Here is an 18,023-nt window from a genome sequence, read left to right on the forward strand (position 1 = left end):
ACCTTCCATGACTGAACCAGGAAGAAATAGAAAATATGAACAGACCAATCACAAGTAATGAAATTGAAACTGTGATTAAAAATCTTCCAACAAATAAAAGTGCAGGACCAGATGGCTTCACAGGTGAATTCTATCAAACATTTAGAGAAGAGATAACACCCATCCTTCTCAAACTCTTCCAAAAAATTGCAGAGGAAGGAACACTCCCAAACTCATTCTATGAGGCCACCATCACCCTGATATCAAAACCAGACAAAGATACTACCAAAAAAGAAAATTACAGACCAATATCACTGATGAATATAGATGCAAAAATCCTCAACAAAATACTAGCAAACAGAATCCAACAACACATTAAAAGAATCATACATTACGATCAAGTGGGATTTATCCCAGGGATGCAAGGATTCTTCAATATATGCAAATTGATCAATGTGATACACCATATTAACAAATTGAAGAAGAAAAACCATGTGATCATCTCAATAGATGCAGAAAAAGCTTTTGACAAAATTCAACACCAATTTCTGATAAAAACTCTCCAGAAAGTGGGCATAGAGGGAACCTACCTCAACATAATAAAAGCCATATATGACAAACCCACAGCAAACATCATTCTCCATGGTGAAAAACTGAAAGCATTTCCTCTAAGATCAGGAACAAGACAAGGATGTCCACTCTCACCAATATTATTCAACATAGTTTTGGAAGTCCTAGTCACGGTAATCAGAGAAGAAAAAGAAATAAAAGGAATATAAATTGGAAAAGAAGAAGTAAAACTGTCACTGTTTGCAGATGACATGATACTATATATAGAGAATCGTAAAGATGCCACCAGAAAACTACTAGAGCTAATCAATGAATTTGGTAAAGTTGCAGGATACAAAATTAATACACAGAAATCTCTTACATTCCTATACACTAATGATGAAAAATCTGAAAGAGAAATTAAGGAAACACTCCTATTTTCCATTGCAACAAAAAGAATAAAATACCTAGGAATAAACCTACCTAGGGAGACAAAAGACCTGTATGCAGAAAACTATAAGACACTGATGAAAGAAATTAAAGATGATACCAACAGATGGAGAGGTATACCATGTTCTTGGATTGGAAGAATCAATACTACCCAAAGCAATCTACAGGTTCAATGCAATCCCTATCAAATTACCAATGGCATTTTTTACAGAACCAGAACAAAAAATCTTAAAATTTGTATGGAGACACAGAAGACCCCGAATAGCCAAAGCAGTCTTGAGGGGAAAAAACAGAGCTGGAGGAATCACACTCCCTGACTTCAGACTATACTACAAAGCTACAGTAATCAAGACAATATGGTACTGGCAGAATAGCAGAAATACAGATCAATGGAACAGGATAGAAAGCCCAGAGATAAACCCACGCACCTATGATCAAGTAATCTAAGACAAAGGAGGCAAGGATATACAATGGAGAAAAGACAGTCTCTTCAATAAGTGGTGCTGGGAAAATTGGACAGCTACATGTAAAAGAATGAAATTAGAACACTCCCTAACACCATACACAAAAATAAACTCAAAATGGAGTAGAGACCTAAATGTAAGACTGGACACTATAAGATTCTTAGAGGAAAACATAGGAAGAACACACTTTGACATAAATCACAGAAAGATCTTTTTTGATCCACCTCCTAGAGTAATGGAAATAAAAACAAAAATAAACAAATGGGACCTAATGAAACTTAAAAGCTTTTGCACAGCAAAGGAAACTACAAACAAGATGAAAAGACAACCCTCAGAATGGGAGAAAATATTTGCAAACGAATCAATGGACAAAGGATTAATCTCCAAAATATATAAACAGCTCATGCAGCTCAATATTAAAAAAACAAACAACCCAATCCAAAAACGGGCAGATGACCTAAATAGACATTTCTCCAAAGAAGACATACAGATGGCCAAGAAGCACATGAAAAGCTGCTCACCATCACTAATTATTAGAGAAATGCAAATCAAAACTACAATGAGGTATCACCTCACACCTGTTAGAATGGGCATCATCAGAAAATCTACAAACAACAAATGCTGGAGAGGGTGTGGAGAAAAGGGAACCCTCTTGCACTGTTGGTGGGAATGTAAATTGATACAGCCACTATGGAGAACAGTATGGAGGTTCCTTAAAAAACTAAAAATTGAATTACCATATGACCCAGCAATCCCACTACTGGGCATATACCCAGAGAAAACCATAATTCAAAAAGACCCATGCACCCCAATGTTCATTGCAGCATTGTTTTCAATAGCCAGGTCATGGAAGCAACCTAGATGCCCATCGACAGACTAATGGATGAAGAAGATGTGGTACATATATACAATGGAATATTACTCAGCCACAAAAAGGAACGAAATTGGGTCATTTGTAGAGACGTGGATGGATCTAGAGACTGTCATACAGAGTGAAGTAAGTTGGAAAGAGAAAAACTAATATCATATATTAATGCATATATGTGGAACCTAGAAAAATGGTACAGATGAACCGATTGCAGGGCAGAAATTGAGACACAGATGTAGAGAAAAACGTATGGACACCAAGGGGGGAAAGCGGGGGGGTGGGGATGGTGGTGGTGGGATGAATTGGGAGATTGGGATTAACCTGTATACACTAATATGTATAAAATGGATAACTAATAAGAACCTGCTGTAAAAAAAAATTTTAATTTAATTTAAAAAACCTTGAAATTTGCAGCAGTTATGGTTGCAAACTGAGTCTGCTTATAACCATGGTTTATAATTGGCATGATTTCTATTAAAAAAAAAAATGTACCCCATGGAAGGTTAGGCCTGGACTCACTATATACAAATAAAAAAACAAGTGCCAAGCTGGCTGGTACTGAAAAATCTTGGACCTCATATACTAAAGGCAAACTTAAAAACCAAGACTCCTTGATTGTATCTACTCTTAAACTCCAGTTCAAATAGCATTACATATTTCAAAGGTGACCTCAGAATATTTTGTGGAAGTGTTAACACCGGTGGATACCTGGAGGAAGTTTAAGACATTTGGGTGAAAACATCTATATTACCTTTATTTTTCATGAAATTTCATACTTCATTTCAATTCCTATTTCATTTTTGGTATATATAAAATCCTTTAAAATTTCCAGAAACTTCCTCCTTATCTAAAAGTGGAGATATCTTTTCTTTTCCAAATAGCTTAAAACAATGGTTCTCAAACTTCAAAGTGCATCACAATCGCTTGGAGGCTATTAAACCACAGACTGCCGGGCCCCAACCCTAGAGCTGCTGACCAGTAGGTCTGAGGTGGGACTCAGAATCTGCGTTTCTACCAAGTTTCTGGGTGATGTTATGCTGCTGGCCCAGTGACCACACTTTGAAAACCACTGGCTTAGAAGACACAATTTTACTTAACCTAGTCCATTTAATCTTTCCAGTTTCAGGCTCATGCGAAAATCCCAAGGAACAAAAGATAATATAATAGTTTATACGTATGAAAGGTCTACACAAATTTTAATTTTGGTAATTACAACTAAAAGGATGCTCGTTCTGACCTGGCAGGAACTCCTCCGGGTCTCCAGAGAGGCCAATTGACCAAGAAGTGACTTTGTGGTTGGCTTAAAGTTAAGGATGGTGCTTTTTTCTTTCTCACTCTTTCTGCTGCCCTTCACATTCAGTGGGGTCTCCTATCTTACTAGAGATTTGATATTGAAAGCTATGACTTGGCTGGACCCATGCCTGAATCTGTGTTACAATTCCCTGGGCTTTTATTCGACTTTACTGTATACCTGTTGAAAAAAGCCAGCGGAATGAAGGAAGGATGTACCTGGGGATCTACTGGTCTGAGCATGGGGGGTGTCCGAGCAGGCTGAACCCCACTGATGCTGAAGGACTCCGACCGTGGGGGCAGGTTGGGGTCTGATATCCTGTTGGCAACCTTGTGAGGCATGGCAGGTGAACTCTGCCGGTTGAGCCTTGACCGTTCTTCTACCTAGAAGCCAAAAAAATGAGAAAAGAAAGAAAGAAAGAAAAAAGAGTGCCTCAATGGATGGAAGCTGATTTACTTCCCAGTTAGGATTTTCTGTTGTCACCTGCACAGCCATTTTGCACCCCTCTGATCAAATCACTTTAGAAGGCTGAAGCTCTCCCTATCTGCTCTGCATCAGAAATTTGCAAAAAACTCTTTCTGTCGGAGTAACTACTAGCATGAAAAACTCACAGAACGCTTAAGCCATCATCCTTCCATCACCCATTATCTCGTGCTATTCCGTTGGCTGGGAATTCGGGATCTGCTTAAGAGTTTATCGTGCGTTAGTTGGAACACCGTCCTGCTAATCGGTCACAAAGCCAGGGGTCAGTGAGGGAGAGAGGTAACTACGGCGGGCGTTACGATCGCTTGGGGAAAATAGAAAACTTCTTTGAGCTGACTCTCGGGACAGGGCAGGGAAGGACACAGGAGGGCTGGCAAGAGGATCAGCTGAGTGCCACTGATTTCTTCACGTGCCCTACTCATAGGCAAGTGGGCCTCTCAGGCAGCTCACTCCATGAGCATGGCCTGTCTTAAACTGACTTCCCGCATCATTTTCTTTTTCTCTCTTTTTCTCCCTTTCTTTTCAGGTGTCTCTCCCGGCTCCCTAGAATACACTGTCCCAGTGCCTTCTTTCCATTCCAGCCTGGGCTCCACTACCTCCCTCTACCCTCCTCCTGCCTGTTTCTCCACACATGGCATTCATTCTTGCTACTCCGCCTCTCCTCTCCCTCCTCCAACCCTCTCTCCTTTCTGGACACTTCATTTCCTTGTCATTCCCTTTCTGCAGAGTCTCTCTCAGCCCAGAGGGGATAACTGATCAGAAGTGCTTTACAGGGAAGGCTCTCTTTACAGGTAAAAGTTACCTTTGGTAACTTATTTGCTGCAGACAGACTGTGGCAGAGGACAAATTAAAGGAAATTTTAGATAAACAAAATGTACACTGCAAGACATGATTTAAAATCTTCGACAGCTTTAAGAGGTCTAGCACGTTTCTTCCAGGTCCACCTTGTCCTGCCCTTTATTTCTTTAGGGTCAATTTGACAGTTGTAATTTCCAAATTCACGGGGGCAATGCACCCCACCCTGATGACCCGTAACTCTCTTCTGCCGACTCACTATCTTTGTGTTGCAAGAGCCTGTCATGGAACCCACGTGCAGGTCCTCAAGACATATTTGTATGTCACAGCTAAGAGCTTTTTTATTCATTTTACTTCCTGATTTGAAAGGAAAATTCAAAAGAGCTATTCTTTCCCATCCTCCCTACCTTATTTTGAATCTTCCTAGAGGCAGACTCAGTCTCATACACAAAATAAGTCTGTTTTTAAAACTCAAAAAAAAAAAACCCAAAAAACTCTCAAATCAACTACAAACATGTTAACATGTTAAGATGTGCCATAGTGTAGAAAACCACCCTCTTGCCTCTACTTAGTGGTAATTTGAACACCTCTTCCCTGACCGTGGCTGTGCAGGGTACATACAATTGGTATCTAGTTGACTTTGGTTTTGAAATTCCACGTCCCAGAAGCTTACCACATACCAAATAAGATTAGCTGCAAAAAGCCAGGAATATAAACCAGAACATGTATACTTTGTGTATGTGTATGTGTGCAAAGTATTACATCAGCAATAATGGGCTATTATTGCATTGAGCAAAAGGAAATAACAAAGCCTGACTTGAGATAAGACCACAAAGAAGAGAAAGTCCTGCAAAGACAACCACAGATAAACTGAGACCAAGACATGCAATGTATTGCTTTTCCAAATACTAGACTCTTTGAAAAGAAGGTGACTATTTCCAGACGACTGGAATTAGTCAAATATCAACCATTTTCTTATTTCCAGGGAAGATCATTAAATAGATAAATCACATGTATAAGTACCCCTCACTATCTGAACTCTCACCATCCAAACCATTGCTGTCTGAGGTCAGGAATCCAAGAGGTTTGGACTCATTTTCAGATAAATACCTGACTATCCAAACTATAGCCACTTATTACCTGATATTTAGGAACCAAATATTATAAGGGAGTGAAGAGTACTTGCTATTATTGTTTTCTTAGCTGCAAAATATCCTCAGACTGTTTTAAACCCACATTCAGAAACAGCACATTAAAAATAAGTCTAAAAGTCTGTCCCCCAAGACTCCGTCTTGAACAAAGAAATTATATTTGAGGTAAAGAATTTTTTTGGCAACTGCCAGTAACAAGGCTCCAGTAAAGGCAGCACCTTTGTCTCTAATAGGACCATGGGCCACACGGGCCCTAAAGCTGTTGTTAGAAATGAATGGGGCACAAAGTGGGGTGCTAATTTTCACAGGCAGTTAATGGGTTTGATCAGTCACGTGTAGCTATCACTAATGTACCTCTAGTAACATTTCCTATGCCTTCTCTAAGTTAGTTTAATACTAAATCCTACCATTACTATGTTTCAGTTTGTGCCATCATAAAATATATGGTGTGAATAATCTATTGTTATACTCAGCAGATTATTTCAGGATAAGTCCAATGTGGTGAAATTTCCTGGGTTGGAGTTTGTCCAAAGAAATTTGAAAATCTATGTGACAGGTGTAACAATGAGGCATCAGGCTACTTTGTCTCAAGAAAATCTTGTCCTGAAGTCTTTAGGAAGATGATGCTGTCTATTGCATTTGCACCAAAGGGTATTGGAGCAAATATATCAAATTAAACATTCAAATAACAGTTTTAAATGGACAGAGGGGAAGCTGGCCCTTCTGCTTATTTTGCTACTGGGCAAAGGCCTGTCTCCTGATTCATCACATCTTATGTCTACTGACTGAACAGGGAGTGAGACAAAAATGAAGGTGTTTTCCCCCAGATTAAGAATGTATTGTGATTAAAAACTGGCTTACAATCAAGATATGTTTCAGTCTGCCTTTCATGATACTAAAAAAAAAAATCTATTAGCTGAGCCTTTGCTCCAACCTCCTGTTGCCAAGAAGTTGTAAAATATCTTAAGTACCACCAAAAAAGAGTGTTCTAGTAGCATCAGATAAACAGTGTCAAGGTGCTAGACCATAACAACAGGACATTTATAACAAAGGATTTCACACTTGGCGGGATTATCAATAAATACAGAGAACAACATTAGGAGAGACTGATCAATTTTACTATAGAATCAGGTTTTTTTCTTATTAAAAGGATCATTTTAACATCAAAACTAAAATAACTTTGGAGAGCTTTGGATAACCTCCACAGAAATGCTATACTATTTATTACAGCATTACGGGGAGAAAGAAAAAATAACTGTGGTCTCAGAAATAAAATTCTGCTCCAGGCAGGACTGTGTTATTCACTGGGTACTAAAAGAGTGATGTCTAAGGCCTTTGAGATATATAAAAGTTGCATGAATACAGATGACCTGAAAAGAAACATGTTAATTACAGGATGTGAAAAAATTTCAAAATAAATAAAAATACATTGAAACATGTATAAGTGTAAACATTATACCAATGTCAACTTTTAAATTGTTTTATACATTTGAAAACAATTTATAGCTTCCAATGTCTCACTTAACAATAATGAATGATAGCTGCTGAGAGAGAATTTCAAAACAAAATTATAGAAGTAATTTTTAAAATGTTGACAACAGAATATATTTACTATGTCATATGGGTGCATTTTAATAATACTCTATATGACTGTAGGGCCCGTGGGGTTTACGAAGCTCTTAGAAGGCCCGCCTTAACAGCTAATATGTGGTGAATTGAACACAATCGTATGGGAATATTTTTTCCCCAACTGGACAAAACAATTTGATTTTTGTCTTTACTGGCAGGAAGAGAAAGAAGTCCAATGATTTTTAAGTCCTCGTTAGGTACTCTGACCCTGCACTCACTGGGCACATGAAGAGTTGAGTCACGCTGTCTTTTGGCAAAACCACATGGGCAGATGGTTGCTGAGTAAGACCGCTGCTATCCCTTCTCTAGGGCACCTTTGAGGAAAGCGGAGGCTCTCATTCATAGGGAATGCTTAAAATGTAATCTTGTCTAAAGATAAGGGCCTGGACTACTTTTCCAAGATCTACTCCTAACCAATGATTGCACAGAAAAGTACAGATCCTCGTGTGAATGGAGCACATAAATTAAAAGTAATGAGGCAAATCTTTGGCAAGCTGAGATGGGAAATTAAAAAGGTGTGTATCTATCACCGGGGAGAGGTAAGTGGAAGAGATGGGAGATGCATATGAACTGCTCATGTGAAATCCCAACCAGAAACAAGAGAGGCAAAACACTTATTCCTTGTGGGCAACAATGGCCTTGGGAGCAAAATAGAAATATGTTGAATCGTGTATTTCATTTGCATTTGTACAGCGCCTACAGTTTCAATGGCACATTCACATACATGGTTGCCCAGGAGCCTCCCAATCTTGAGACAGGAAGTGCAGATGGGGAGGCTGCACCTCAGGAAGCCTATGAGACTTCCGGGTCACAAAGACCATAAGTGGAAGAGCTTGAACCCAAACAAGCTCTTTCCTATTTCCTGTCAGGTCTCTCTCATGCTAAATCTTAAGAGAGATAAGTAGAAACTGAGGAAAGATGGGAAAAAAGCCATAAACTCTCTAAATAGTAATATGGGACCTCATATATAAAATAATTCATATAAAAAGAAAAAAACCATCAGTGTAGAGCAGAGAAAATAAGTGGAGAAGAGTTCTTATGTACAAGGATTTCAAAGTCCAATGGGCTGATGGGATATAAAGAGACATCTTGGCCCATCATTTGCCAAATAAAACCATGGCCAGATGACTGGCATGCATCAGAGAGAAAGAACATGATGAAGTGTTAAAAAAAAATTAAAATACCGTCTCATGCAACACTCTATGTAGACAGAGCATTCTGTCACTGCTGTGTGCTGGTGAAAATAAAAAAAAAATTATTGCCAGGCCGAGACAATCTCATGCCATTATAAGAAACAGGAATCTGTACCATTATAAAGAAAGGGCATTATAAGAAAAGGAATATCCATCTTTCAAAAAGTGCCAGTGGGAAAAAAAAAACCTTCAAATTTTGCTGATGTTTAACAGAGTATCATATTGATGTTTTCACAAAACAAATCTGACTTCCATTCCAATCTAGAAACGGCAGAGAATTTGAAAGGGGTGAGAATGCCCCCCACTCCTCCTTTTAATGGAGACATTAATGTTCCTTTCTGGCTGAAATCTGAAAATCAAAGTCAATGTAACATTTAGGACAACTAGAATACTCAGTAAAAGGAGAGAGAGAAGAGCTCAAGATTTGCCAATAACCAAGTATTTTCATTTGTTCTTACTACATCCGACAGATTAATAAGAAAGGAAATGAGAAATGTGATGATTTATGTTTTACAAAATGAAGCAACAAAAACACGGAGGATGAAACATTATAACAATATTACACTGCTAATGAAAAAAAAGGTCGATTGGAAATAAGGAAAAGTAAGTGGATGGAAAAGTAATCAAAGAAGGAAAAGCCACCCTGATGAGAAGGTTTAGAGCTGAGTTAGAAAACAATTATGGGAGCAGATTACAGAAGAGGCTGCTGTGGGTGGAAGATGACCAGGTGGTGTCTTCAACAGCATATGGAGCAAAAAAGCCCGGACCTTCTACCACAGGAGACCATGGTATAGCTGCTGCCTACCCAACCCTGGTGGGGATATTTTCAAATTTATATCCTCGCAGAGGATGCCTTTGAAAAAGAAAATGGTACCTTTTATTCTACTTCCAAAAAAAGAACCCAGGTTCTTTTTATTGGTTGATAATTAAGATACTGCTGAGCTAGAAATTCTGTCCATATCTAAAGTCTTGAAATGTATTTCACTGTCTGGCTACTTTCAACCCCACCTACCTCCTACTATAAGAAAAGAAACCTGTAAATAAAGCTCTAGAAGAAAAGTTCATACATTGTTGATTAGAAGCATTGAGAGTTCAGGAAAATAAGGATTTTCACACTCATTTTTATTCCCATTTTAAGAAGTGGGTGTTAAAAAAATGATGAATTAAACTAAAGCAGACAACTATTTGTACTTATTTGTATACCAGTTGCTCCAATTCCCAATTTAGCACTGTCACTCATTCTATCATCTAAATGTTTCATCTTTCTTCTAAAATAGGAATACCCACTCTAAGACTTGGGAGCTGTTTCATGAATAGATAGGTGGTTAGTTGGAAGCTGGATTATGTTAAACACACCCAGGAGGATAGGATTAAATCTAAAATCCTAAAAGAATGTTCCCACATGTCTAAAAGTCCATGAAGCCCAAAGGAAGAACTCCAGCTGTCAGGAAGCCAGGGACCTTGGAAGACGTCACCCACCAGAGGTGGCCCAGACCTAGGATGGCCCGGGAACCTCACATCGGGTGTGCTTGATGACACAGTCATGCTGTCTGCACTCCCACTGGCTATGTTTCCTTTACTGCTAGGAGCCTGGCCGAGAAGCACAGGGGAATTAGGAGGTCTACAAAACTGCCCTGATGATATCTGCAAAGATTTGTCCCCAGGAACGGCATGGCTTCTGAAAGCTTGGGAACTGTGAATTAGTTCTGAAGAGAGAGGACAGGCCAGGAAATTTAATGATGAGGACAAATAGTAATTAGAAAATAATGAAGTCAAAATGTTTAAGTTCAAATCAAAACATGCTGGGTAGGGGTGGAAAGAAGGAAGCGGCAACTGCTTTCTGTTTCCCCCCCTTTTCTGGTACATTTGTGCATGAGGGAGCTGCACAAGGGACAGAAGAAATTCTGGTGTGCTTTGCAAGGCATCATGGTCTTCTCCAATGGAATCTGTTGGTGTTCCTTTCCTAAACTCATGCTTGGAGCTGGGAGCACTGAAGGTCAGGTGGTCATGCATCAAAGAGAGGTCATTTAGTGATGCAGCACTTCTTAGAGGAGTCGAGGTACTTGTATGGATGCATGAATTCATGCCCCTCCTGCCCCGAGGTACACATGAGTCTCTAAGGCCCTCCTTACTTGCTGTAATGGACAACTGGGGGCTCATCACTTTGGAGATGCTGGGAGAGGACACACAAATGACCTTAAGTCCTGACTTTCGAGTTGGGCTACATCTTTGGGAGCGAGATCGCTTTGTTGATCTCACTGTGGTCCTTGAGGCTCTCTGCGGCTTCAGTTGCTCTTCAAGACCAAGTCTAATAGGATAAGCTGGTCCATCTTTCTTCCATGAGTGATGCTCAAACAGGGGTCTTGATCTGGAATCATTAATTTCTGCACGTGCTACTGGCATTAGCTTAGGAGAGGCTAGTTTTTCAGCCTCTCAATACCTGCCATGATCATGAGCTGTGAGTCTGGCTTAGCTGAGGGTTTCAGCTTGATGTGGCTAAAGAATGGTTTAGCAGTGGAGGAAGGTGACACATCTCTGCTAGCCAGGAACCACATCAGCTGCTGTTTAACAGCATAGTGATTGTGCTTAGCTGGAAGAACAGGTGGGTTATTAAGGGGTTGGTGCTGTACCCGGGAGTAGGATCACAAAATTGAATTACTGACCTGGGAGAAAGAGGCAGTTGTTACAGACGTAGGTAAATACAAATCGCACTCATAGACTCTAAGGGAAAGTGATCAAAAACGTTCTTGGCACTGAATGACTTTTCTCTACAGATTTAGTTTTTAAGTTTTAAAAGTTATTAGTTTTGTAAAAATAGTACAAAATCATTATAAAGGATTTAAACATAAACACATAAAACATAATACATAAAAGTATTAAAAAGTTTAAAGAAAAAAACTCTATAGTGTCTACTTCCAATAAACAGCCATTATTAACATTAGGACAACATAATTTCAAGCATTTTCTATACGTACGTAAGATAGAGCAGAAAATTAAAAATTATACAAATAGGATCTTACGTAAGAAATCGGGTTCTGGTAATATTGTAGTCTAGATAACTTGAAATAAGCTCTAGCTATAAATATCTGAAGACACTAGAAGAAAATGCAGAGTAATATAAATCACCCTTTCAAATGACTAGTTATGCTCACAAGAAAATAAAGGAAATCATTAGTTGCCACATTAATGACAGAACTGAAAACCAGGGTGTCAGGCATATGAGATGACACAGCGACTTCCTAGAAGGATTGTTGATCTTGGCGAGAGTTATTATTTTGTTTGTTTGCCTTACTCATTTGGTTACCACCCTCTTTTTCCCTACTATTCAAATAATTTTTAATGAGATTTTTAAATAGCTCATCACAGAGTCAAGTTCCTGAAAATTCTTTCTTAGTCTAGTAGTTGAGCAAATGAAGGACCATTACTTTGAAAGTATTTGCAAAAGAAATATAAATGACCTCTGACCCAGTAAGTGAACCACAATCACAAGTCTGGGTCCAACTGTGTGTTCACTGCTACCACAGAACATGGAATGTTAGTGACAATACTAATGATCACTTTTAGGGTCTACGTATGGATAGGAAATGATCCTACCTAGAATTCCTTAAGTCTTAAGTCATATTCTTCCATGCAAAAGTCACTAAAAATCCTCCTGCCACAAACTCAATTAGATTCCAATTAGGAAAAGGATTTTCTACTTCCTGTTGTTACTTACAAAAAGAAGAACAAATGGATTAAGGTAGAGAAATAATGTTACAGTTCTTCCCAAAGCAAAGCATGTGTGTCTCATAATGAATTATTTTCCAACTTTGTAGCACTAGTTTAACTCTCTATTTCTACTGGAGAAACTCATTATGGCCAATTTCCCCAATACAGCACAGGTACAGGCTGTACTTGCTTGCTGACTTACCTCCTTGGCCCACGCTGGTTTCTCACTAGGACTCATCCCTTCTTTGTAATGGTACAGTGGCTTCTTCTCCACAGGCCTCTGCTCCTGCCGCTGATGCTGAAGGGAAACCAAGTAGTCTCTCTCTTGCTTTAGCTGTCTCTGTAGTCTTTCTGCTTGTCTCTGTTCTTCCAACTGTTTGCGCTTATATTCCTGTACAGATCAGGAAAGGAGAACAAAGAAAAGGCTAAATCACCATACGGAAACCACTGGCCAGTACCAGTGAAGCATGCAATGGAACCAAAAGAGATGATAAATAACAAAGGACCTCAATACCAACAGAACCACAAGAGGACATCAGGATGTGCCATAGAGATAAACTACAGCCTTGGGTTAGCGTCTGCACAGAATGTGGCATTTAATGAAAACACTATTGTTTTAGTGGCAACCCCTACAGAATACCACCCTTTGCAAAGTGACTTGCCCTTGATGACTTGTAACCAAGAAAGTGGCAATAATGAGGACATTTGGATGGTCAACACACAACCCCTATAAGGAGCCGTCCACTTCCTGGTTTAGTAATTAAATCATTCAAACATGTACAATTAAGTACAAAACGAAATAAGTACCTAAAGATACTGCCTAAATCATCTTTTGTTTAACAAAACTTGGACCAACGAAACCATCAGCAAAAACCATGTACAGGCTAAAAAAATATCACAATGCCACTGAATAAAAAGTTCAGTTAAAAAAAAAAGATACACCAAGAAGCTCATTTGGAGAGCAGTGCAATAATAATAATAAAAAGTACTTCAAGTGGAGGCCTCCTGAGCAGGGAACACAAAATGTTCCCATCGTAAGGGCAAAACTAATAGTCTGCAAATGAAATATGACTACAGAGCTGAGTGGGTTCTTATGGAAGAGGGGCACTTTGCTGTGATTGTATTCCAGCATGTTGCAAATGACCTCAAACATTACTCTGCAGTAAACACAGTGGGTCTCAAAAACAGTCTGAACTTATAATAAGGCTGGATTCATGTTAAAGTTTCACAAATAGCTGGAGTTAATAAAGAATGCATAACAAGTATATTAAACATATTGACTCAGCACACTGGGTCAGGAAACGAATTAAGTTTTAGGAGATTTTCCAGGTCCTTGAGGCTTGGAGGATCCCCTCCTTCCTGACTGGCATGTTAGAGGAGACCACACACACACACACACACACACACACGCGCGCGCGCGATGAACACAGAGCAGGTCAGCTGGCTTGGCTTTCCCATTACCAGAAGTAGAGCTTGTTCATGCAGTAGCTGCTGCTGCAAGATCTCTAACTGTCTCTGCTCTTCCTCTAACTGTCGCCTGATGTACTCCTGGAGAGGTAGGTGGCAGAGAATTCAGAGGAACACAACGAGAAAGAGAGAGAGAAAAAGAACCGGTAATTTCAAAGGTGACAAGAACTGCCAAGTGAAGTGTGGAAGGAAGGAGGGGAAAAAATACCCAGACACCTCCTCACTAAACAGGAAAGGTACCCCGCACCGAAGCAAAAGCGTTTCAATGCAGTCAAAAGTACAAGCCCTCTACCTGCAACTGCAGCGGATTGAGATGGCTCAGTGCTTTGCTGTTACTCTTTGGTTTGGAGAACCGAGCTATATTTCAAAACTTTTCGTGACAGGTTCCCTCTTTAGGGGTTACCTGAAATTAACAACGCTATAAAGTTCAGAGGCTCCTGTGCAAGCAGCAGGGGTAAAATAATGGTTGAATGCCATCATGCACTGCCTCTGTAATGGAACCATCTTGCAGTTTCACTGCACTGTCAGAATGTGATTCTAACAAAGAGAGAAAGGCGCCTGCATCGATGGCTCCAAGTCACGGAGACCAGAGTTGCCTGAGTAGAAAAGCTCTTCTGAAGCGATGAAAGAGGAGCACTTGGCTTGCTTATCACGCTTCAGTGCTACTTTCAGAGTAGATGCCCAGGGTTGGGAAAATCACGAGATCCAGGTGCGTCGGGGGACTTCGGCCTGGGGAGGAAGCCAGGTTGAATGAGTGGCCTTTGCCAAGGTTGTGCATTTGACTTCTTGAATAGGTGAGAATAGTTGCTTGCAAAAGAGTAAAAACCTGCTTCACCTGAGCAGACCTAAGAGAAGGCGACCCACAGCCCAGAGGCGGCTGGTGCTGCCGTCCGCGCGGGGCCGTCGGCGGGGCTGCAGCGGTACCTGCTCGTGCTCCGCGCGTCTCCTCTCCTCCTCCCGGCGCATCTGCTCTTCGTAGTGCCGCCGCTGCTCCCTCTCCTGCTGCTTCCGCAGCTCCTTCTCTCGCCTTTGTTGCTGTGGGGCGACAAGCAGACAGCCATGAAGGGAACGCGCAGCGGCGAAGGGTGTTGGGAAGCCGGCAGGGAGAGCTGCAGGACCGGGGATGTGAGCTCTTCACGAGATGCCTGCCTGCCTGCCTGAGGGCTCCTCGCCTGTGCCATCGGGGGGACGCATTGGCCAGGATGGGCTGCTAGAGAGCAATTCAGTGTCTACCACGCAAGGTGGGCTCCCCGGGTTTATGCGTCTCCCAAGAAGTTCCCATTCAATGCGTCCTCCCAGTTGGCTGAGGAGGGTTTTCAAATCAGGGGTAGGTAGAACACCGATGTATAATCAGTTACTTATTATATACCATCAAACTGTTTGTGAGATGCTACAGGCTTTAAAGCACATTCACAATGCTCATGCCATTCAGTCTTTTTGACACCACGTAGGGCAAATGTATCATAGATCAAGAAAGCAAGCACCGGAGAAGGGAAGTGACATGTTCAAGGCTACACAGTAACTGTGACTGTGGGCAAAACAGAATCTACTGACTCCCACCTGGTCACTCCACTTTCTGATAGACCCTGCTGCCTTTCTTTTCTGGGGCAGTCACTTTTAAGTGTCGATTTCAACTTGTCACTCAAGTACGATGTTAAGCTCAGGAGCCATCATCATCTCATACAATCATTATGCCTCTGAAAGTGGACATCACGGCAAGCACCTTTCATGCTTTATCCTATTTCATCTGCACAAAAATCTTTTCAGGTAGATATTATTAATACTACTATCTCCTATTTTAAATGAGAAAACAGAGGCACAGAGAGATTAAGTAGTTGTCCGAGGTCATGCCCACATTCAAGGTCATACTCAGTTAAGTGGTGGAGCTTGATTTCAAACACAGGCAATGTGACTCCAGTCTGAACTCAATCAATACAGAAGATGAAGAGGCAACAGGAGTGACAGATCATAATTAACCCAGTTCTTCATTATATTCTCAGTAAGGAGAACACCTTAGGAGTAGTGACAGGAGCCAAGGTTTCCTAGGTAGGGATGGTACCATTCCCCAATCCTGGGACACTCATACGTTACAAAGTGTTTCCCCATACCACAGGCCAGGAGTGCCTCTTTTGAGAAATATTGCAGGCCCTTTGTGTTGGAGCCCCGTACTGGCATTAGGATTTCTTCTCCCTCAAATACAAGGTTTGGAGGGGCCGATCAGAGGGTCCGTTCCCCTGTAACAGTCTCAGCAGCACTTCACTGCCTTGCTTTGGAAGCAGGAGGTATCCAAAATAAAATGGATTGTGACTGTATCTCACTGAGAAGTTAGCTCTATAAAACCTGGGAAACAGCTTTCTAGTACAAAAACTCTCTGTCCCAAGCCCAGCTAAACCAACCACAGATAGTCAAAGTGCCAAAGAAGTCCACGAATGAGGTGGTCTTCCAGATGTGGCTGGTGCCTGCAATCCTATAGACCTGCTCTCTTCCAACAGTCTCTGAGGCTTGGGAGATAAAGTGCATCTTTTGAAACTCAATGTCTATCACTTCCAGATCAAGAATTGTTTGTGCATCTTAGATTGTAGGCAATGGGGAGCCGCTGGAAGACTATATGCCATCAAACGCCATGACCAAACCTGCATTTTCAAGGGGGCTCCTACCCGCCACGGGATGGGCAGGATTAGAAGCTGAAGATGCAATGTGAGGCCGTTCTACGGATCCAGACAGAAAATGACAGGGCACCCATGCGCTAAGCAAAGGCAGCTGGAGAATCCATGTTCGTAATTGCTGCTGAGACGCAGCCAAAAGGAAGAAAAACTAAAAACTGTCCGGATTTCCAGTCATTCCAACAGGACTGTAGTGGACGCCAACTTAGAAGCAGAAATTAGAATTAGGCCAAAAATAAAACGGGCAGAATTTGGTGACTATGGGGTGTGTGAGGGTGAGTGGTGAGTGAAGTTTCTGGCCCAGGAGCATGGCAGGTGGTGTGATATACAAGTTCAGGGATGGGAATGAGGGGTGTGCTGGGGGGCAGGGATGAGTCAAGTTCCAGACATGTGATTATTTGTTTTACAGAAAAATAATACAGGAAGATGCGAGTAGAAAACATCATCATAGGAACTGACTGAATAATTTGGATTACAGACCCAAAACAGAGATATTTCCAAAACTCAACCAAAGGGAATCAATGCCAGCACAGAGAATAAAATAATTATGTGTACAGATCTGGCTCCTGGCAGGAAACAGCCCTAATTTAGCTAACATTTCAAGTTTTTTACTCCCACCATCAGTCTCTTTCTTGAGGAAAAAATATAATCAAGGCTTTTGAAGATTTAGCTGATTTTTATGTGAAGGATTTGTACATTTTCAACCCCCTTTCCAGGAATCAATACTGTTTTATAATTACAGGCCACTCAGGTCCCTGTGCAAGGTGTACATAGTATTGATTGCAACTCAGGAGAGTCTGGGCTTCCCAAGAACTCTGTAGTTTCTGAAAAAGACACTCTAAAGTGACTAATAATTAATAATGATCTCATCTGGATCAGCTGCTGCTAAGGCATGGCGGCATCTGCCAGGGCCTTGGTTCCTGCGGTGAGGCTGGAAAAATAAATCACTTCCCCAACCTTGCGGAAGGCACCTTGCCAATTTCTAGCTGCTGTGCCTCAATGTTAATCACCTTTCCAGGAAAATTCTTTGCTCTCTCTCCTCCTGGCTGTGGGACTGTTTGAGGGGACATATCAAAACATGTCAGAGAAAGACCAAGTCCCTGGCCTCAAGCAGACACCTTTACAAAGCTCTGATGACTCTTGCTAGAAGTAGCAATCTGAGAGCAAGGCCTGCGCTTGACCCCCACTGGACCCACCAGCCCCTCACGGGGGGCCTGGCACCTGGCAGGTGCAGAGATTTTGTTCAATTGAACCGAATAAGAAACTTGCGGCAAAAGCAGACAATTCAGTACCATCTTAATTTTTTTGGGGGGGCGGTGCTTTCCCTTCCTAT

The 18,023-nt window shown here is 41.1% G+C and overlaps 1 protein-coding gene across 4 annotated transcripts in view; it reads right to left on the bottom strand.

The window, feature by feature from the left end:
* The window catches only part of TNIK (TRAF2 and NCK interacting kinase), a 406,211-nt gene that overhangs the window by 61,990 nt on the left and 326,198 nt on the right, over nt 1–18,023 (bottom strand). For 2 of the 4 annotated variants that reach the window (XM_082458916.1, XM_082458915.1), the window contains exons 13-16: nt 14,952–15,062; nt 14,022–14,108; nt 12,763–12,951; nt 3,820–3,984 (exon numbers count right to left, since the gene is read on the bottom strand). In XM_082458916.1, coding sequence (XP_082315042.1) covers nt 3,820–3,984; nt 12,763–12,951; nt 14,022–14,108; nt 14,952–15,062 — 552 coding nt within the window. The remainder of the gene's footprint in view (nt 1–3,819; nt 3,985–12,762; nt 12,952–14,021; nt 14,109–14,951; nt 15,063–18,023) is intronic. The other 2 variants (XM_082458918.1, XM_082458917.1) reach the window with 1 other exon arrangement.

Source organism: Balaenoptera physalus (assembly GCF_965194825.1).
Source record: "Balaenoptera physalus genome assembly, chromosome: 4".
NCBI lineage: Eukaryota > Metazoa > Chordata > Mammalia > Artiodactyla > Balaenopteridae > Balaenoptera > Balaenoptera physalus.